Source organism: Eucyclogobius newberryi, unplaced genomic scaffold, assembly GCF_026437365.1.
Source record: "Eucyclogobius newberryi isolate DKJ021-1_F unplaced genomic scaffold, fEucNew1.0.hap1 SCAF_14, whole genome shotgun sequence".
In the NCBI taxonomy this organism is placed as follows: Eukaryota; Metazoa; Chordata; class Actinopteri; order Gobiiformes; family Gobiidae; genus Eucyclogobius; species Eucyclogobius newberryi.
In genome coordinates this window covers 12,880,036-12,903,560 of record NW_027315768.1, presented here as the reverse complement: position 1 = coordinate 12,903,560, position 23,525 = coordinate 12,880,036, and the positions used below count along the sequence as shown (strand labels likewise).

General features: G+C 40.0%; 1 protein-coding gene across 4 annotated transcripts in view; it reads right to left on the bottom strand.

Annotated features, from left to right (window-relative positions):
* Window positions 1–23,525, bottom strand: part of grb14 (growth factor receptor-bound protein 14) — a 41,002-nt gene that overhangs the window by 4,685 nt on the left and 12,792 nt on the right. Inside the window, exons 1-9 of one of the 4 annotated variants that reach the window (XM_072444335.1) lie at window positions 19,614–19,773; window positions 19,421–19,484; window positions 11,290–11,446; window positions 9,785–9,906; window positions 9,627–9,701; window positions 9,406–9,543; window positions 6,436–6,546; window positions 6,263–6,358; window positions 5,501–5,563 (exon numbers count right to left, since the gene is read on the bottom strand). In XM_072444335.1, coding sequence (XP_072300436.1) covers window positions 5,501–5,563; window positions 6,263–6,358; window positions 6,436–6,546; window positions 9,406–9,543; window positions 9,627–9,701; window positions 9,785–9,906; window positions 11,290–11,446; window positions 19,421–19,483 — 825 coding nt within the window. In that variant the 5' untranslated portion in view covers window position 19,484; window positions 19,614–19,773. Of the gene's footprint in view, window positions 1–5,500; window positions 5,564–6,262; window positions 6,359–6,435; window positions 6,547–9,405; window positions 9,544–9,626; window positions 9,702–9,784; window positions 9,907–11,289; window positions 11,447–12,715; window positions 12,895–19,420; window positions 19,774–23,525 lie in introns of those variants that run through there. The other 3 variants (XM_072444334.1, XM_072444333.1, XM_072444332.1) reach the window with 3 other exon arrangements.

The following is a 23,525-nucleotide window of genomic DNA, read 5'->3' as shown; positions in this document are numbered from 1 at the left end:
TTATAATGCATTATTAAAACAGTAGTTATTTGTTCATAAGCTCGGCATTTATTAAAAACTGCTTATCAAGGCTAATTAACACTTATACCATTAACAAATGCTAGTAAGAGTCTAAGTACTTATCAACAAATAACTAACGGCTTAAACATAATATACTAAGAAACATTATTCTACAACGTTAAACCTTTATTTTCATTGATTATATTTGTGATATGCGTTTAAAATTAAAAAGTAGAATCCTGTTCCGTGTGCACATTGTAAACATGTTCAGGAACTTAATCTGAACTGCTAAACTAACCAGAAGAATCCCGTGAATTTGTGCTCTTTGCAGAGGACATTCTATTATAATAATTGCAGCCTTTGCGGTTTGATAATTGCATCAACTCAACTTGTGATTTCAAATCGATTGCAATGTTTTTTTTTCCAGACGTGAGACCAAGTCCGTGTTTCGCGTGTCTCAAGTAAATCTCAATTCTCTGGCCTCAATAATGTCAAGTCCTTTCACGTCATTGCACAAACTTACACAATACAGCACATATTTTAGACAAACTTAACAAAGTCCTGTCACAAATAAGTAAGTGGAGAGGACATTTTTGTTCTCTTTTTTTAATATAAGCAAGTTAAGAGTTACAAGTGTTGAAGTCCAAGTTGAAGTTCAAGTTTTTGTTGATTTGATCAAGTCTCAAGTGATCAAAATAAGCTTCACAAAGGTCCATTATTTTCATTACCAAAACCTATTATAATCACATTAAAATCATGTGTGTTGAGTGGTTTGTGTTGGCTGTATGTTCCTTTTGGGGTCAGTGCTGGGGGCCGCAGTGCTGGGGGCCACAGACATGTGAGCGGACACTGAGGAGCAGCGGATCACACAGTATTAATAGAAGAGGCTTCATTAGCATGTCTGAGTCTTAAAATACACCTGTGAACCGCACTCAGCCCCAAGTGCAGTCTGGGACTATTCTGGGACAGACTCTCCCCATAATAAGCGCTCTCTGCGGACACTTGCACGGCTTTAGGGAGTTTCAGGGAGTTATACAGGAAACAATGGCATCAGAAAAACTAAGAAAATCATAATTGGGAGAATTTTAGGAGCAAAAAAAAGTAATTTCCATTCAACTTAAAAAAAAAAAAAATTAAAGCTAAAAAAGGTAAAATGTATGTTTTATTAGCTTTACTTTTATCATTCAGAAAGTTGGATTTCATAAAGATCCATAGTAGAGATATGTTGGCTTCTTTAATGTTTTTTAGCATTTTTCTATTTTATTTCATGTTAATAGAACCTGTATTGCAGAAGTAAAGACTGAAATACGACTAGTTAACATTTGAAACATGTTAATTATGTTAAATAGTCGATGTAAAATGTGTGCGTCCCATTAGCGACACACGTTTAACCAGTTGCTTTGTATTATTTTTTTGGGGGCTGAGGAACATGTTGGTTGTAGCTTGAAGGATTTCACTGTTGTTTTGGTGTCAATAATTGTGTATAATCATAGCAAAAGTAAGTCATTGTCTGAAAAACTATATGCCTAAAAAGGTAAAATGTAAAGTGCAAACTACGGCCCGGGGGCCAAATGCGGACAAACAAAAACTAGTACTTTTTACTGTCAAATTTGAAAAATTCAAGCATTTTGATGTTATACCAACGTAATATTAATGTTCCAAGTCTTTTTAAAGGAGACATCTAACTAAACTATGTCAAATGCTACATTTTGAATGATTCACTCGACATTCGACAAATTCAACATTGTCTGGTTGTTTGTGGCCCTCTGCTCTGTATAAGTTTCAAAATGCGGCCTCAGTGAAAAAAGTTTGGACACCCCTGTTCTAGAGGGATAGTGGAATTTTGTGACAACATGAATCAGAGAAAATTAATAATTGAATTGTCAATAATTGTGGATAATTGTAAAATTGTGATGTTTATTCTCTTAAAAACACAGTCATAGCTTTTGTATTGAGTATATTGATACAGAGAAGCATTTAAAGAAGAGTGAACATCAAACCGTTTTCTAATCTCTTATTTCAAGCACAAGTTGTAGCTTTTATCATGTGACCACTTCTGCCCCAGACAGACACTTGAGGTCCTGACTCCTGACCAGAGGCACTTTTCCACTGCGGTGACATCAGAGCTATGATGTCATCCTAAAGCAGGATTATACAGTATATACCACACCAAAATGTGTCACCGAACATCTGAACGTTTCACTGCTTTAACCTGGAGTCGTACACGGCCTGACTCTGGCACATGTGAAGTAAACGTCACAGTAAACGTCACAGTAAAGTCACAGTAAACGTCACAGTAAACGTCACAGTAAACGTCACAGTAAACGTCACAGTAAACGTCACAGTAAAGTCACAGTAAACGTCACAGTAAAGTCACAGTAAACGTCACAGTAAACGTCACAGTAAACGTCACAGTAAACGTCACAGTAAAGTCACAGTAAAGTCACAGTAAACGTCACAGTAAAGTCACAGTAAACGTCACAGTAAACGTCACAGTAAACGTCACAGTAAACGTCACAGTAAAGTCACAGTAAACGTCACAGTAAAGTCACAGTAAAGTCACAGTAAACGTCACAGTAAACGTCACAGTAAACGTCACAGTAAAGTCACAGTAAAGTCACAGTAAACGTCACAGTAAAGTCACAGTAAACGTCATAGTAAACGTCACAGTAAACGTCACAGTAAACGTCACAGTAAACGTCACAGTAAACGTCACAGTAAAGTCACAGTAAAGTCACAGTAAACGTCACAGTAAAGTCACAGTAAACGTCATAGTAAACGTCACAGTAAACGTCACAGTAAAGTCACAGTAAACGTCACAGTAAAGTCACAGTAAAGTCACAGTAAACGTCACAGTAAACGTCACAGTAAACGTCACAGTAAACGTCACAGTAAACGTCACAGTAAACGTCACAGTAAAGTCACAGTAAAGTCACAGTAAACGTCACAGTAAAGTCACAGTAAAGTCACAGTAAACGTCATAGTAAACGTCACAGTAAAGTCACAGTAAACGTCACAGTAAACGTCACAGTAAACGTCACAGTAAACGTCACAGTAAAGTCACAGTAAAGTCACAGTAAAGTCACAGTAAAGTCACAGTAAACGTCATAGTAAACGTCACAGTAAAGTCACAGTAAACGTCACAGTAAACGTCACAGTAAAGTCACAGTAAACGTCACAGTAAAGTCACAGTAAACGTCACAGTAAACGTCACAGTAAACGTCACAGTAAACGTCACAGTAAAGTCACAGTAAACGTCACAGTAAACGTCACAGTAAAGTCACAGTAAACGTCACAGTAAAGTCACAGTAAACGTCACATGAAACGTCACAGGAAACGTCACATGAAACGTCACAGGAAACGTCACAGTAAAGTCACAGTAAACGTCACAGTAAACGTCACAGTAAACGTCACAGTAAACGTCACAGTAAAGTCACAGTAAACGTCACAGTAAAGTCACAGTAAAGTCACAGTAAACGTCACAGTAAACGTCACAGTAAACGTCACAGTAAAGTCACAGTAAAGTCACAGTAAACGTCACAGTAAACGTCACAGTAAAGTCACAGTAAACGTCACAGTAAAGTCACAGTAAACGTCACAGTAAACGTCACAGTAAACGTCACAGTAAAGTCACAGTAAACGTCACAGTAAAGTCACAGTAAACGTCACAGTAAACGTCACAGTAAAGTCACAGTAAAGTCACAGTAAACGTCATAGTAAACGTCACAGTAAAGTCACAGTAAACGTCACAGTAAACGTCACAGTAAACGTCACAGTAAACGTCACAGTAAAGTCACAGTAAAGTCACAGTAAAGTCACAGTAAAGTCACAGTAAACGTCATAGTAAACGTCATAGTAAACGTCACAGTAAAGTCACAGTAAACGTCACAGTAAACGTCACAGTAAACGTCACAGTAAACGTCACAGTAAACGTCACAGTAAACGTCACAGTAAACGTCACAGTAAACGTCACAGTAAACGTCACAGTAAACGTCACAGTAAACGTCACAGTAAACGTCACAGTAAACGTCACAGTAAAGTCACAGTAAAGTCACAGTAAAGTCACAGTAAACGTCACAGTAAACGTCACAGTAAAGTCACAGTAAACGTCACAGTAAAGTCACAGTAAAGTCACAGTAAAGTCACAGTAAAGTCACAGTAAACGTCACAGTAAAGTCACAGTAAACGTCACAGTAAACGTCACAGTAAAGTCACAGTAAACGTCACAGTAAACGTCATAGTAAACGTCATAGTAAACGTCACAGTAAACGTCACAGTAAACGTCACAGGAAAGTCACAGTAAACGTCACAGGAAAGTCACAGTAAAGTCACAGTAAACGTCACAGTAAAGTCACAGTAAAGTCACAGTAAACGTCACAGTAAAGTCACAGTAAACGTCACAGTAAACGTCACAGTAAAGTCACAGTAAAGTCACAGTAAACGTCATAGTAAACGTCATAGTAAACGTCACAGTAAACGTCATAGTAAACGTCACAGTAAACGTCACAGTAAACGTCACAGTAAACGTCACAGTAAAGTCACAGTAAACGTCACAGTAAACGTCACAGTAAAGTCACAGTAAAGTCACAGTAAACGTCATAGTAAACGTCACAGTAAACGTCACAGTAAACGTCATAGTAAACGTCACAGTAAACGTCACAGTAAACGTCACAGTAAAGTCACAGTAAAGTCACAGTAAAGTCACAGTAAACGTCACAGTAAACGTCACAGTAAAGTCACAGTAAAGTCACAGTAAAGTCACAGTAAACGTCATAGTAAACGTCACAGTAAACGTAACAGGAAAGTCACAGTAAACGTCACAGTAAAGTCACAGTAAAGTCACAGTAAACGTCACAGTAAAGTCACAGTAAACGTCACAGTAAACGTCACAGTAAACGTCACAGTAAAGTCACAGTAAACGTCACAGTAAAGTCACAGTAAACGTCACAGTAAACGTCATAGTAAAGTCACAGTAAACGTCATAGTAAACGTCACAGTAAACGTCACAGTAAACGTCACAGTAAAGTCACAGTAAACGTCACAGTAAACGTCACAGTAAACGTCACAGTAAAGTCACAGTAAAGTCACAGTAAACGTCACAGTAAACGTCACAGTAAACGTCACAGTAAAGTCACAGTAAAGTCACAGTAAACGTCACAGTAAAGTCACAGTAAACGTCACAGTAAACGTCACAGTAAACGTCACAGTAAACGTCACAGTAAAGTCACAGTAAAGTCACAGTAAACGTCACATGAAACGTCACAGGAAACGTCACATGAAACGTCACAGGAAACGTCACAGTAAAGTCACAGTAAACGTCACAGTAAAGTCACAGTAAAGTCACAGTAAACGTCACAGTAGACGTCACAGTAAACGTCACAGTAAAGTCACAGTAAAGTCACAGTAAAGTCACATGAAACGTCACAGGAAACGTCACATGAAACGTCACAGGAAAGTCACAGGAAACGTCACAGGAAACACCGCACTGACACACACGTACCATGGGAGACGCTTTCTGTTTCTGGTGCGGCTGAAGAAAGTTCTGGTAGAGCTGCATCCCATACTGGAATAAATGAAGAAAAATCGCGATTTTTGAAAATGTAATATTTATAACAGTGTTTTTCAACCTTTGAGTTGCAGCACACTTCACTTTGCTAGTTAAAAAGGCACAACATATTCTTGAACCATTTAAATATATTTTAAAAAATCACATAAAAAATAAAATGGTGGCGCAAATAATTTCTGCATTGATTCTGATCTGGATTTCACACTAGGGCACTACTTATTATTATGTTTATTGTGAAATGATTTGGTTATTTCCTTTTTTACGCCTGCAGACTGGTTGACAATCAATGATTTTGTAATACTTTTTAAAATGTAACAAATATAACCATAAAGTTTCATTTTACTTTTTGTGAATGTTTTAGGCTTTATAACAGCATCATCTATAGGCTCTGTGTTGACCTCAATTTCTGGCTTCAACAACTTGCTGAATGTCCACTTTGCTCTTCTCCCACATTTCACACTGTACTGTCCTATCCAATGAAGCCAACGCCCCAAATAATCCTTTAAAAACAGCCTGCCAAAGTCCATTATTTATGGGAATCAAATCCTCTGCTGAAAACGCTTCATGAAATGACTTGGAAACACTTTGTCTATAGAAACGATGACAAATGAAGTCTTAAGGGAATGTTAATCAGGCCTTCCTGTGCTCTCCGTGGCCTTCAGCGCACACGTGTGAGCAGTGTCAGCAGGAGCAGACCTTCAGGAGCCTCATGGCCGTGATCCAGCAGGTCCGTGCCGGCTCGTCGTCCGCACACAGCAGCCTGAGCTCCCGAACACAGCTGGCCTTGGACGACTGAGGACAGAGGAATATTAAAGACTACTGAGACCAGTCCAAGTATCAGTGATGGCTCCGAGCGGCAGGAACGGCACCTTGACACAGAATCCGTAGTCCGTGGGAGCTCCGTGCACTTTCTTGGCCGCCAGCACGGTGTAAACGTCGCTGTCGCTGAAGTCGGCGATGAACTGGAGATGTCGAGGCTCCTGCCGAAACAAAAAAACGCTTATTTATTTCTATTGAAGCCGAGTAATCACATTCGCACGGGCAAAGCGTCTATTAAAGTTACTGCATCATCTGTGAGCACTGTTCTGAGTAATAACATGTTTTGCATCATGTTTGCAGATATCTAGAACATGCATGAAACGGCAACAATGACCAACATGTAACGTTCACAAAATGACTTCACACAGTTTCAAATATAAAAACAACAACAACAACAACCAATTATCCAAAATGTATCTGGGATATAATTATATAATGATTGTGTGAATAAACACCTATTTAGCTTAATTTCTATATTATTTCTATGGAAACTGACTGTTAAAAGCTTCCAAGATGTGAGGAGATCAGGCTTAGTCAAGTTGGTGCATCGTAGTCCATGACATGTGACTAGCTTTGTTCACATTGGAGCATCATTTATGGAGTTAAGATGAGTTTAAAACTATATATAACTGTATTGATAGCTTTTTTCATGTCATTGTAAATGTAAGTCCCTATTAGTGAGGAAGCTGTTAAACACATGCAATTGTTCTGTGCCATAGTTCTACAGAATGTATTAGGTGACGCTTATGGTGCCGACGCATTTGGCCCTGACTCTTCTTCTCTTTGAGCTCTTCGACCCCGCCCAGACTCACGGGTGGAGCCGCATCACTACTGTGGCCGAACTGGGAATGACACGTGGGCGGATTCGAAAAATACATTAAAACGTTAAAAGTTTCATCATTTAAATATTGTGTCCACCGCCTGCTTGTTTCTATGGAGATGTTATTGTTTTGCCTGAACCATGTGACCATGAACACTTCCTGCACAGACCAAGTGTGGCTGACCTTGTCCATGTAAATGAGACAAATGCGTTAAGCTACAGTACAGTATTTAAAAAGGAACTAGTTTAATTCATTCTTCACATTTTTAAAGACTGTAAAGATCTGCACCTTTAACTTTGCTATCTCCATGAAGACAAGTTACACGTCAAATCTGTGGAGAGGCGACCCCGCTCACAGTAAGAATGCATATTTCTGTATTAAGTATTGTAATAAAAACAGATATGTCATACTGTGTGAAATCTCCATGGAGACAAGCAAGTGACAGATCCAGTACTCATCAGAAGAGTTACACCTTTAAGATGAAGGACTATTCTAAAATGTACTTTAAATGAGTTCCATGGGTTTATATCAATATTGCCATAACCAAACTATGTACACGACTTATCTGAAAGCTCGGAGCAACTCCTCAATAAAAGATAACTTGTCCTATATTTAGCCACGTCGATAAGACACTGTATCAACCGCGACGGCCTAAAATACAGTTTTACAAAAAGTAGCACAAAGGCGGCTCTTGTTTGGCCTTCATGTGACACCACCAGACACTTCCTTGTCTCCTATAAACTCTATAAACCTGTCTTGTTGATGACCGATCGCTGATGTGTCTAGCCCGGACCGCAGACGATCAACTTGTGCCGAAAAAAAAAAGGGTAACATTATTCAAAAAAAAGAAAAGAGTAACGGTTCAACAAAAGCTGTAGTGTGTCTGTAGGAAATGAAAGCAGCTGGAGGAGGTGTTTTTGGCTGGCAGCGTATTCAGAATAAGCTCCACTTGTCAGCAGCGTGAGAAGACGGACAGAGAAAGGAGCGGGCTGGACTGTCATGCCAGCTGACCTAAGGAAAATCCTGCTCAACCTGCTGTGGCCGGGCCCCTGGCAGAGTGCGGCGCATATTAGCCCTGTGACCTCAGTGCGCTAAGCGGGCGTGCAAATGAAGCTGTGGACAGGCGCGCGGTGGAGCTGGAGCAGGTTGCCATGGTGCCGGCACAGTACGGTTTTATGACACAATTACAGTGTGTTGTGATTAAAGCTTTTGCAATATCCAAATCCAGCAGCTTTAATCTTGTGGTATGAAATGTTTTACACTATTGTGAGAAGGATTACACTATATACTCCTTATATACTCCTACAAGGCCAGGGATGGTAACAAGTGCCATGACAATCTTTAAATACATTAAGTATTTATTAACATCTCTTGAAATGTGCTGCAACAAAACTGAGAGAATAATATTGCTCAATGTTATTCAAAGCAACAAGCTAAAAAGGCTATATTGTAATCTTTCAAAATAAGAAGTAATATTGTGAGATATTTGTGTTTAACTTTGTCTTTTACCAAGCTGCATACATTCTATTTCATAAACCATGTTTTATGGTCTTTTGCTTTCCAATAATGGATTCGTATTGGATGGATTTTTAAACACAAGTGTGTGCTAAAGGCTTGTTGAGTTTAGTTCATTGTTCATATAAAACTGTAGATGTAACACTTCCAATAACATTATCAGTGATATTATAGGTTTTCCCACATATTGGTAACGTTCCAATATTGAACATGTTATCTCAGCGTGTCCTTTTCAGTTCATCAGATTTGTATTTATTAACACAGACTAATGAGTAAATATGGAAGAAGAAGAAGAGCAATTGGACTGTAAATATATATATTTATATCCCAAATAATAAATGCATCTTCTGCTGCCATTGGGAATTTGAATTAGTCACTTTAATTACTTATTTCCGTGAGTGGTTTGTATGCATGTTCTGCTACAGCAAACCAAATTGGCCCTATAGAATATAAAAGATAACCTTCAAAAGGTGAAAAGGTCATCTGTAAACTTTACTATAACTTCCCATACTGTACATTGTGAGCCAGCATCAGTACATGTAGCCCACAGCAGCCAGACAAATGTGCACCAACAACAAAAATGCCTTAAACTCATTCAAAATACAAGAACAGAAAGGGCTATTATCACTAAATAAAGCGACAGGTTAAAAGGATTCAAATTGCTCTCATTTACTACTTACTAACCTTGGACGTGCCTTTATTAGAGAAGTACAGGCCCGACCTCCGGAGCACAAAATAAAACTTCTTCCACGACTTGCGGCCCTGCTCTTTGGCGTGGAGGTGTCCGTGGATCTCGGGACACGTGCTGGAGTTCAGAAAAGTCTAAAAAACAACAACAAAATAAACAAATAGACACTCATGATTCGTACCCTGAAATGTTCTACCAATATTGAAGTTCCTGGTACCTCTATGAGCTGCGAGGGATCCACCAGGCCGTTCGTCTCACTGGACACCGAGACCATGTGATCGGGGAAAAAATCCTGCCAATATCCAAACTGCGTGAGGCGATGTCACGACGGCAGCGCAGCCGTTGTCAGGCAATAAAGTCGGGAGGCGGACTTACCAGCGGACTCCGGAAGAATTCATATTTGGCGTAATTCTTCCTGAAGCAAAGGCGACTGTCTGAGTCCATGCCCCATCCCGACAGCACCTCCATGACCGACTCGTGGTCCTCTATCGTCCGCTCTGTCGGGACAAACACGTACAACGATGTAATACACAGCCATGCGGGGATCAAAAGACGAGGTCAAACCATGTGAAAGCTGTTCTGCCAGTGTGATTTCACAATTTAGGCTGGTTATGAGGTTTATGTGTTGATTAATAGCATCACATCACGAGGAAAGAAGTTGATTATTAATCTCACAATGTTTGAACGTGTAACTCGAGCAAATACATTGATTATTATGCATTTTTTCAATCTATCAGGTCAAAATTAGGTCAGAAAGGGCTTTGTCAGCAGATAGTCAGGCATTAAGACCTACAGGCAGCAGTTAAAGAAGTATTATGCCATCATTAATGTATTTCGTATCAAGCTATAATAATAGATTATTATTTTAGATTCTGTTCACTAAAAACAAAGAATAGTTCTATAACATCTTATAAATGAAACGGGTCCATTGACTTCCTGTTTAAAACTGTTCAAACTGATGAACGTCTTGGATTTTCATTTCATGTTTTTATTGTTGACAATTTGTCAACAATAAAAACATGAAATGAAAATCCACTGTTTACACCAGATTTTTGATCCCTACACGTATGACCTGGATAATCTTTGCATAAACGTATGCAAGAGCAGAGAAAGTGGGTAGATGAAAAAGAATACACGGATCACTCTAAAAACAACTTTGAGTGAGCCAATGATGAGGAAACACTGTTACAACACGGTTACACGCTCATTCAAGTTGATTTTGCATCATAAGTCACCATTGAAAATAGATAAAATAGGACTTGCAACATTCACTTTCAACAGCATATTATATAATATGTACATGTGTATCATAGGTGGAGGTTTGGAGTGACAATGTACAATATGGCAGTAATACGTAAAATTAAATTAAATGCAGTCAATATCATTCAAAAACTGTAAATTATATTATAGTATTTATGTTTCAAAAAATAAATAAATGCAGTACCGATACTTGCTCAAATTAGTGTCTAGTTTCTAAACTTGTTTTAGTATTGATTATGATCTGATTTTCGATACTTTGGGCTGTGTTTAGGGAAAGGTACAAACATGACTTATAAGGCCTGAATAGGAGGGACTGGGCTTTACTTTACTGATGCTGTACACTGCACACAAAAGGTAGGTGTTTTAGTCATTCAGTCACTCAGCTGCTCTGGGGCTGACGGCACGGCACATAAACAAAAGCCAGTTAATACCTGGAACACTTGGATACAGATTATGCCCGCTGATAATCCCAGCTACATTTCTTGACAACAACAAAGCCGGAACAATAGACATACACGTTACACGCGCCGCTCGCTGTGATCTCTGGCCCTATCCTTGTCATAATATTTGCTCCTCTCATACAATGTGCTGCCAGAGGAGGGGTGTGAGGCGTATTATACCTATCCCCAGATGGGACAGGTGTTCAAACAGGGTCCAGCTGTGGTCGTCGATGCAGTGGTTCTTCAGGACAAACAGCTGGCACACGTCTCGAGCGGTGATGTCGCTGGGCACCTCCACCGCCCGGCTGCTCTGGTCCTCATTGTACACTTTGATTACCTGAAAACAGCAAAGTGGGAAACATGTGTAAGCTAAGTTTGTAACTGTGTATCACAATCAGATCGAAATAGCAAAGAACGTGTTATTGTAGCTCCTTTGCAACAAAAATAATACATTGCATCCTTATTTAGTATAGGTGCAGCATTTGTCCCCAATTTGTATGAGAAACGTATCAAAACTGAATGGGAACAATTGCATTACAAGGCAGTGGACTTTTGTAGGACTGGTCTGAGCAAAATACACATAATCGATATTTGTCTTGTTGTGTCTGTACTAAATATTGGCTACATTTACGTCACTCATTTTTAGGATATATAATGCTTTCTGCAGAAAACTTTATTCATGCTGGACTGGAGAACTTCTATGCTATTTCTGAAGTTGAGATTCTATAGACATTTCTGAAAGCATGTGATTTCGTGTTTATCGGTTTCTATTTTCGTCTTCTCATGGGTTGATGTGCTGGGATGTCAACGTTACAATCATTTCTGAGAAAGTCATTACATTTCCAATATATGTTTTAAAAATAATAATAATACAATGTGACATTCTTCCTAATCATCCATTTAAATATGCACTGCAAAAGAAAACATTGGATAGCATTGATTATTAAAACTTCAATTGGACTAAATCCATTCATTCTTTTCACCTTTTAAAAAGCCCACAGATTAGTTCTGTTTACCAAACGTCTTAATAGGATTTGAGTCACAGCAACAATACAATAATAAAAATCTTTGCTGGCAATGCTTCTTTTCTTCATGTATGAATAAAACAAGTTACTAATTATTGTTGTGCAAAATCAATACCACAAAGATGAATAAACAATCGACACCAACACCAAAAAAACAGTCTATTTCATATTACCATCTGGTCTTAACTATATTTCAGTTAATTATACTTCAAATAAGTATCAAGACAACAAAGAATTAAACAAAAAGTTAACTTTTATTGTAGAAGCACAACCTTTTGTCTTTAATGCTCCAATAAAATATCACAACTATTGCTTTACAGTCATCTTGAATGTTAAAATAATACAGCAGTTACTACCACAACTTTACACTATTTCAACTTCTCACAATGTTTTCTTTCTTTTTTAATCACACTTCATACAACAACTTCCAGCTGTTATGTACAATACACTACTGCGAATACATCATAGTCTTAGTACCACTCTCACTCTTCAGCAACATATTACAGAAGCACGCAAACAAACCCTAATTCCTCCTGCAGACTTCAAAGCTAATCAAATTAATCCATGTGAAAGTGACTTACCCTCCAGCGCGTCTGAGCAGGGCACCGCTTCGAATGCAGACACGCGCCGAAGCCCACGTACGGGTGTGTGCAAAGCATTGTGGTGGGCTAACGACGCAAAACTAACTAACTAGCTAATGAATAAAATGCATGTTGTAGGGAGATCCGGAGCGAGTCTGGATCACCTGCTTTCTCGTCCGGAGCAGGCAGAGAGTGAAGGAGCCCGAAAGGAGGAGGAGGAGGAGGTAAAGAGAGAGAGAGAGAGTCACAAGGCTCTGTAACCAGCCCCCGGTCTGCTCTGTACACACTCACACAACCATGGTAAGCGAAGAGCCGCCAGAGCCCGCCGAGCCTGCCGAGCCTGCCGAGCCTGCCGACCCCGCCGAGAGGCTACATGCTGCTGTTATGGACGAACGTTTTCAGATGGGTGGGCACGCCGAGAGGTTTGTGTGGCGGTCCGGCGTTATGCAAAAGGAAGTCGATTCAAAATGTCAAAGCTGATATGCAGCTTTGGTTCGTGACGTGTTCGTAGTTTTATACTTTAATCATTGCGTTTTTGTTAGAGACGTAGCCGCGGTATATCGATTTTGCACTTTAGTTTGAAGCGAAAAGCCCTTTATTGCTGCCATTGTTATATGAAATTGAACAGAAAAAAAACTAGGGCGGAGGGGGAACAGAGCGGGGGAAAGGCAGCAAAAGACATTCAAAGACGTTAAGGATCATAATATTGTCTGAAGTAGACGTCCCGTTTGGTCCAAAGTCTGTCAGATTTGTCCATTTTTAAATCAAGTCCAAATGTGATTTTTTTCATTATCCGCATGTCCATTATAGTGTCGGTCCAGTCCTTTGTGCAGTTTGTGTCGTCCAATTTTGTGATAGTTGCCTTCCCTGCTGCCAAAAATATGCTCAAAAGGTATGTAAATGTCTTGTGTCCATGGCAGTTTGAGGCCTATAGTCGAGTGATATGGCCATGTCAAACTCTGTCATCTCAGTCCCAGCCTTAATAAAGCTTGAACAAAGACTTAAATAATAATGAACAAATGGTTTACTTATTCAGGATTAGTAACTCCAAACCCCTAAATTCATTTTTAATATTTGTTCTTTAGAAATTAAGTATGTGTTTGTGCTTTATTAAGGCTAATTAAGGTGTAATTAGCCTTAATAAATGTTACGCAATTGCTACTCAAAAGAAAATGTAGTCTAAGGGCACGTTTACACAAACACCACATTTAAATTGGGACTAAACTAGGACCAAACATGGACACGGCCAGGGCTAAACCAGGACTAACACAGGACCAAATCACATCCGAATTAAACTGCATCCCAAGAGCATAAATGTAATTGTAAAATAAAGCTAAATGAAACATCACATAACTTACTACATAATAATACACAAACATGACAAGCTACTTCTGCAGTTACAGTTTTGCAGCTCATGTGTTATACCACTTTGACTTCATCAGTAAAAAGCAGATGACACTTGTAGTAAACAAACATCCCTGCCTGGATAAGAATATGTTGTACATCGTATAATAACTACTATATCACATTATGAACTTCAAATGCAGTTTTGTTATACGGCCACGTGAAGCATTTGGACGTGTCTCCTCGTGCACGGCTCATTGACTTGTCTGATTTGGAGCTTAGCGGGATGAGCCAGGCCTCTTCAGGGGACGAGGTCAGAGAGCGGAGACACTGAGGAGCCATTAATAAATCCATACTCACGATGACATCAGGCCCAGTGGACTGCTTCATTGCCCACTGTCTGTAGTACACACCTCCTGCACGCTCCAGTCTGCAAATACTGCTATTCTTGTCAATACTTAGTCATGTCATTCTTTTTTAGTTTGAAATTATCTTTAGTAAAGAAGACGTCATGCAAATTTACTGAATGGTTTCGACTAAGCACCAGAGCTGGGCCTCGGATGCTCAGTTCACACGGAAAGGATTGGGAAGAGATCAATTGAATCCAATTTGTTGAAGATGTTTAAAAGGAGAATTCGTATTGTTTTTAAAATTACATAAGCATTGACCGCTCTCTTCAAGTACGAGCCGGACATGAACGGTCACTGCCTAAAGCCCAGCACCTGCACACCACAAACCAGTGCTAGTTTGTCCTCTGCAGCTCAGTGAGGGGCGTCTGGAGGAGAAGGAGCTGAACACGAGCCATGGCCTGTCCATATTCAAAGTATTCCTGCTTGATTTTACCCCTGACCACCACTGACCCGCACTTCCGCTGGGATTCGCATTCGCAGTTAAGCAGGAATGCCATTTATTTCAGTGGAAGAACGACAGTAAAGTCTTGCTGCTAAAACATTATCTGAAAGTAATTTGTGTTCAATGTCAAGTCAACAAAGCATCCGTTTTTTGTTCTAAGTGGCTCGGAAACAGCGGAGAAGTCTGTATAAAACTTTTTTTGCTGTTGACTTTGGCAGCGCAGTGCAAAAACACACAATCGGACAGTACGGCTGTATGAAAGTTAAAGGCACTGTCAGACTTTTCTGTGTACAATAGAAACATGAGCGATCAGAATGAACACTGCCGTCACTCCGCGTTGTGAAAAACGCCAACTCAGCGCGCTGTAAAACAATGGTATTTGCATTGCGCCGCGGCTGATAGCTGGGGAGCTCGAGCTGCGCTGCCATAAGGAAGTGGCCGTCCTGGGACTAAGCCAAATCAAATCATGTCGGCATCGCGTTTCACTGGAGAGGAGGGTAGGGCCGGTGATGTATGAGCCGCAGATGTGGGGTGGCTGTGTTTGCATTTCGGAACGCTCCAAATGAAGGTTCCATCTCATGAAGTTATATTTTACGGCCAAAGATAAGCAAGACGTGTGCGACGTGAGGGAATAATAGCGCTTGGAACGTTTTATTCCAGTAATCTAACTGAATCAACTGTTGCAACTATGAACTGTTTTTATGTAGTGAAAGAATGGAAGTTGCAGTGCATTAAATGTTGTTTAATTACGTATGAATTCAACTCTTTATTCTTAAACTGATTCACACCCTATTTGAATGAAAACTGATAGATTTGCTTTAAATAGTTGGTGGTGTTGCTGAACTAATAAAATATAAAAACAAAAGCAAATGTATAAATGTTCTAAATATTTATTTCAAATTATTTCATATCATCAAAAAGGTATCTAATCGAGCACAATTAAAAGCGGTGAAGGAAGGGTAAATTATTGTCAAATTAAAAAGAAATTGGAATAGTATTTTGTTACATACAGGTAAAATATGACCAGCAATAAAAACGTCTTTCTCTCATCAGGTTACAATGTTTGAGCCATTACATAAAGCTGTATAAGAATAAAAAGCCTAGAAGCGCATTGAGAACCGACGTTTGAAATTAGGATAAGATTTATGATCCTTGTTTGTGTATCAGCCAAACAAACGTGCACAAAAAAACGTTGGCTCTGCCTCGTTTGGCTCTGCCTCGACCTTTATAAAAAAAACAGTGCAGTAATAAATCACTTTGGGAACTTACTGTCAAATGATCACTAGGTCTCAGGGCCTGCACGACACACCTCAGGCTTTATCACAGGCGCTGCAACCAGAGCTAATGGAGGAGATACAATACAGTAGTTTTAAATGATTCTGGAGTGGACATAATTATTTCATCTAAAAACATGTCATTAACTGTAGTTCTATCATACATTGTGTTTCTGCAGCTTGATATGCAACGTGAGCAGACGTGGGGAGTACTTAAATCTACTCTTTTGGAATTAATTGTACTTTTCAGACATCATACTATTTGAGTCCTGTTACTTCAAACTAACTATTAGTGCGTTTTACTTCTACGTTGAGGAATATCTTTCTAAAGTAGCGTTACTCTTACTTAAGTACATGTTTAAGATCATCTGAAAGGGTTAATAAAGCAGGTGTTGCATTAATAAAGCAGAAGTTTGCGTTTTCACCTGACCATTACAACAAATGCACTCTCTCCCCTCCTTCTTCATGCTGTAACCCTCCTCTACTATATCGTCACCGCAGCAGCAGAACTGTTAGCCTTCACAGACTCTTCTTCCCTGCACCATCGCACACCACCAGGGGGAGCTATTTTCACACCATTGTCAATCCACGTTCTCTGCACTAATCCATTGCAGATGTCCAACTCTGCAATTTGTCCATTGGAAAGTGATTGCACGCCTCTTGAACTGATTCACACTGCACAAAGGAACAGATTTCTGGTAACCTTACAAAGCTGCACTTCAGATTTAGTTAATGATTACTTCCAATGTGTCTAATAAATGACCGGTCCAGGTTTCACAGATGTGCCTTTATCAGAGGCTCATACTCACCTCATACTGTACATTCAGTCTCGGAGCGCTAAGTAAACAGTAGGCAGACAATACCAAAAGGGACATTTTTGTTAAACATCGGATACACTCTGGATAAATATTGTTAATGACTACTAATCATTTCAGGAACATTACTTTCTGTTCTACTGGGGGTGCAAAACAAACTTGGCGAGACACAGAAGGCTTGAAGCGATGCACCCAAATATGTATTTAGACGCACAAGACAAAAGAGTGTGCACCTTGCAGCTGTTGTGAGGCAAGTCGCCGACCTATCTCCAGATCTGGAGCTCGGTGGGGTTAGGACGATCGCAGCTAGAGGATTTGTTTCTAATTGTGCATGTTTTGGAGGAGTGGCCAGAGGAAACCCACCCAGACAGGCAAACATACCAGCTCGACATCCTGGAAGACAAATCCGGGACATTCTTGCTGTGAGATGAGATGTAGGGATGTATTCACATTTAGTCGACTAAAGACAAGCCTTGTGCGTGGAGGAGATGACTAAAAGGGGCGAAACATGGAGCTGGTAAAGAGTATCTGTGATCAGACCAAATATCTGATAAAACAACACTCACAAAAAGCTCACAAAACTGCATAAAAAGGATCCTCATTTATACAGAAAAGATGAAATAAAGTAGGTATGTAAAAAGTCTTCCAGTACAAATCTTGGTCAGTTCCACAGAAGTATTTACCACCTCATACTGTACTTTAGTTTAGCTTTAGTTAAACAGTAGGCAGACAATACATATATTTATATATATATATATATATATATATATATATATATATATATATATATATAAATAAATAATAGTAATAATAGTATATTATACATTTCATTTCAAACTTGGCGAGACATCTCAAGAACTCGGCTTGGTCCGGACGACGGTCTTTAGCTTTTGACGTCGCCTCATTGTGAGATTTGAACACGGTCACAAACCCAACACTGTCTGCGAAATGACAAGTTCCAACACAAGATCCGCAACTACAGCGTTAGACCAGCGTCGCCAAGGACACATCATCCAGCGCATGTGAGGTCGAGGCAGCGCCGTGAGGGATGAGGAACATGACTGTGTGGATACAAGACGCTGCTCTAAATATAACCTTGTTGAACATAAAGTCCCCTATTAGAGTGTCTTATCTCAAGGACGGACGGGTCGAGCTTTTTCCCAATTAGACTACTCCGCTTTCGCCTTGAACAGAACTCCCAGCTGCGACTGTAACATTGGAGGAGGGTACACGAGTAATATCTCTGCTGTTTGAGTTGCCAAAGCTACGGCAGCAACATGTGGAAGGAATAAAGTCCAGGATGATGAAATACTACGGCAGATAAATGTTATCAAACTGCGCCGAAGCCAAGAACTTCTTTGCAAAGTGAAAGGAGCCAGTATTTGTGTAGAAGCTGGTATAGAAGGCGGTACAGATGCGTGCTCATGTAACCAACCGTGACAAGTAGGTTCTATATTTGTCAGACAGTTTGACACTACATTGTGTATTTGACCCGCTGGGATGGTTTACATTTCATTTGGACAAGTGCTGTGACTGTCAGCGTGACAAACAAGGCGACGAGGACCAGTGCCAAAGTAAACACACGGCTGTAACTACTGTCAATTAGGGTTTCGTTTGAAAGTCTATTACGCATTTGCATTCCTTTTCTACATCTCGCACACAATAAACTCAATCATTTCTGTTATTGGCAAGCGTTGGAGATGTAATAATGATACTGTTGGCAAAGTTCACTTTAAGCAGAAGGTGTTTTCTATGCACTGACCTCCTCCAAGGCTTTAGTAGTCTTGCAATGTTACAGATTTCAAATGTTGTAACTTCAAAACTGTGACATCTTATTTATATTTATACCACTTCTTTGAACATACAAGTAGAATTAGTTCAGTATCTCGCAATTAGCAAGGGCAGGGCGATACAGCCTAAACCTTTTATCATGGTAGAAATAAGAACATTTACGATAATAATAAAATAGGTTATATAACTGACAATCAACATAATACATCAAACTTGTACAGCACGTGCTACACACATTTACACAGTGCACACTATAAACACAGTATTCAATAAAGAGGCTGCAGACAAACTACATCCTGATGTGATTATGAAGTTTTGTCATATTGCAGAAACATATTGTGTTGATGTTTTGCTGATTATAATGAGGATATTCTGGATGGGCACTAAGAGCAGAGCACATGTTTACTGCATGATTGGAATTCTACAATACCAAATCATCTACATTAATGACCCAAACATTTCTCCAGGTTTAACCAAATTATTTACATTAATTTGTAATTGTTAATAGAACTTTCAATCAATAGCAGCGAACACCAACTAACCAATTAATGAGGGGTAACTAAGCCTCGACTGACAACAAACTATAGAAATCCAAAGTAAAAGAAAGTATAACCTAATAAGAGCCTTACCCGTTTGTGCAGGCACAGAGGAGTGATGGCCGGCAGCGTGACTCTTCTTGCATGGAAATTCATGCTTCAACTTTCGGTGCACAAAAAGAAGAAGTGCACAAAAAGAAGAAGAAGAAAAAAAGATCTTACATAATAACTAAATCTTATCAAAGGTCAAATCTTTCAGGTGAAATAAAATAACATGACAACTAACTTTAAACACTTCTATTAATAGCCACCAGTACGCTTCTGTAGCGAGGTCCTCCACAATCTAAGTGTGAGAAACTTCCTCCTCACAGCCCTATCTCCTCCTGCGGCCTTGACAATATAAAAGCTTTTTCCCGTTTTCTCTTGGTGCAGATATGCAGCCCTGACTAACTCGAGCTCGGAGGATGTTCTCAGGCTGAGTCCATATGCATGTATGCAAAACATGTTACACGCTGTTATCACAGCACAGCAAGAGCAAGTAAGCCGGGGTTTTCCAGGTTCCAAAGCAGAAACCAGCTGACAGTGCAGAAGCCTGATTTAGATGCACAATCACACAATTCATTCTGCTTTAAAAGGCATGTATGAGTAAGTATGAGTAGAGTTACAGCACGTGTGTGCCATTTACTGTAGCATGGTGATTATTTATCATGTGCACAGCTTAAAGGGGCTGCGGCTAAAAGTTAAGACCACTGTGTGCTCTCTGCATCCAGTGTTTCATTCTCTGAGAAGAGAAGTGTGCAAAGAGAAATAAATGTATATAAACATAGTGTGATGTTTCACTTATTAACTGAATGGACATTTCCATGGTAAGTTACTTCTGTTCCCACAGCTGCCCTGGGGTGGACTGACTAAAGTGGCTGCCAATCTGCACATTGTGTACAGCCCCTCTAACCACTGTCAGTCACTCATTAACACACCCCATTCAACCATAAGCAACACGTGTTAACTGTTTTGCCCAAGGACACAACAACAGTAAAAAACCATTGGGTGTCGGGGCAAACCCTCCCACCACTACACCACTGTTCAAATATAGCAAGGACAATATTTCTATTGTATTGATGGTCTCCTGGTCTGGGGTCACCACCATAAACACTACATGGCCTAAAGGCTGAAGTGGCTTGCTCACAAAAGAGCCTCTATCTGAATCATATTTCCTTCTGCTCTCTTGTCACACGACATGCTACCTTGCTACTCTGAAGTGAGGAGTGGTCTCTTCTGTCACCTCCTGAGCATAACCCTCCCACAGCTCCTCGCTCTTTATCTGAAACACAGCGCAGTGATTTGTGAGACAGAGACAGGCAGACGCTGCCACTTATCACTGCACAGCTAAAATCAAGTGGAATTAATGGAGACACAATGATAAGGCTGTCTCCAGTGCTCCCATAACAAAGCCACAAGCAGACACACTGCCCTTGACCAGGGTTTGTTCAAGACCCCTTTATTAGGCGCTCAAAGTAACAAGCAGCTACCAGGGTTTTAACAGTGTGTGGACATCTTTATGATTGAGCCTGTACATAATGGTAATAATGTGGCTTAACTGTACTGCCCCGTCTGTGCACTGAATGTGGCCATACTGAAGTGTAACGAATGGTAGATGATTAAAATAGAATGTGTTCACTGAGCAGCTCTTCTTAGACACTAGTGCTCATTGTTTTCCACTTCTTCAGTCTGCATTGCACCGCTGGATGGAGTTCTTTCCCTCTGATAGATTTGTTTTACATAGAAAATGGAAGGTGATTTGATACGGCTATACCATACTAAATACAATTTTTGTCATTGATTAGTTTCATGAATCCTATTTGCAAGGTCTTTTATGCTCAGAAATCATGCTGTTGCAGCTTGTGGAAGTCTCCTGCACACATAATGGTCGCTCTGAGTGGCCAGAGCTCATGCCTCATAATAAGATCATGGGCTGGACTCTCAGGCCACATGGATATTTGCATAGAGTTTGCATGTTTCTCCCCGTGTCTTGGTGGGTTTTCTACGAGCTCCAATTTCCCCCATTAACCTAAAACATGCACTGTATGTAAAATCTTGACCTTGCACAAGTCCCTGGGCGCAGCACTGTAGTGATCACTGCTCCTGACAGTTGCCCCAGTGGAACTGGTTGAAGGATGGGTCAAACGCAGAGGACACATTTCCCAATAGGGACAATAAAGGTTAACCTGGAAGATAAACCATCACCGACTTGTTCTGGGTATTTCTGCACTCAAATTGCGACTACAATGAACACAGATATGTTAGGCAGCCTCACTGCTAAATGACAGTTAAAATGCTTTTTTGACATCAGTAGATTGAGTGCGGATGCAAATCTATTTTCTATTTTTCACAAACAGACAATGTACATTATTTAATAGCACAAATCACCCAAAACAACTGCTCGGTCTAAAAAGTTGTGATTTTAAACCAGTCATGTCTTGTCTTGTGTGTAAGAATAACAGGGCACGATGCAGTCATACTTATAAATGATTCACGTCTGTCAATGGTGACCACATGGAGACTAGGACTCAGCACTGTGCACTCTGGAGACAAACGCGCGCACTCGCACGCGCACGCGCACTCGCACTCGCACTCGCACTCTCTCACACACACACACACACACACACACACACACACACATACACACATACACACATACACACACACACACACACACAATAGCATCAGTTATGAGTCATTTGACTGGAATAAATATGGCCTCAATGTGAATTTAGTTTTGGTAATGTGCACCCTGCTCACCCTGGAGACCTGACACACCCTCCTCTATGTCCTTCATCAATAAATAATCATCATTATTTCATAAAGAATAATGGGTTTTGACTTTTCATAGGAATTATACATGTGAAATAAATGTTTACATTGTAATAACCAAGAGGCACTTGACTTATCTTTCAATGTTAAAGTATCTGATATTGAAACAAGGATTTTCATTGGAGCGATAACAGCCACAAACAGCTTCTATCTCTCAGTGATAAACAATATACAACATGTCAAAGCCACATCCTGATCCACACACTTCAGAAAACCATTTGCACCGTCTTTGCTGACATCTTGAGGCAAAGGGAATTATCTTGGAAGCAAGACTTTTTTTAAACGAGCTGAACTTTTTATATTAAAAATAATAACAATTATTAAAAATGCTGTTTGTGTGTTCATTTGTAAAGGATGTGAACACTAATTGCTATAACGTAATATCACTTTATTGTGTGAGGCACAATTATGCAAATGCTTTTGGTCTTTTTTGAAATATGAAAATAATGATCACTTTTTAATGCCACACGCTGACAATACCGCAATAAATAACGTACAGTCAGAGTTAATATTATGTGGTAATACTGTACCATGATATTTGGATATTGTTACATCAAATAACAGATGGAAAATTCATCAGCTCATAAATGTAATTACAAAGTTTGGAACGTTCTGGTCTGAGTGCCTGTTCTGCTGACACACAGTAAGAGTCGTGACGTGGTGGTTTGCATGTGGAAATGGAGCGTGACACTGCAAACACGGGGCCAACAGAGCGCTCCGATAAGCCCCTTTCTCATGCCTCTTGAGCCTGCAGAGTAAAACAAAGCGATATCAAACTACGGCTCTTTCCAGTGACTGCGCGATGCGTTCGAGGGGGCTGCGGTGAAATACAAACTCGCTCCGGTTCGCCGTAATGACAGACGATGCAGACATTTTCCTGGACTCTTCATTGTATAATCAAGAGCTGTCATAGAGCGCAAGATTATTATTATCAGATAAGTGGAGAAGATTTAGAGAAGATGACATAATGCGAGCGAGGGGGAGGAGGCTCGGCCGTGGGGAGGGGTGGGGGGACGGACTGCCGGGAGGGTGATGTCATTGGTTTGCGGAAAGGCTCTGACAGAAGGTCGTGACCCTTGACATTAGCATTGTGACAGCACACAGCTGTAGAGTCGAGTTGTTTCTCGGGCTAAAGATGGTCTAAAGCTGGACGGGACCAGGGAGGAGAGGGTGGACTGGAAGGAGAAAGTCTGGACAGGTTTGGAAATGTATAATGGGCATTCAAAAGTCATGTTATTTAGAATATAGAGACCTTTCTAGGAATGACTTTTACTTATACACACAGTAAACAATCCATCTCATTAGTTTTAATGAGGCAACCAAATAA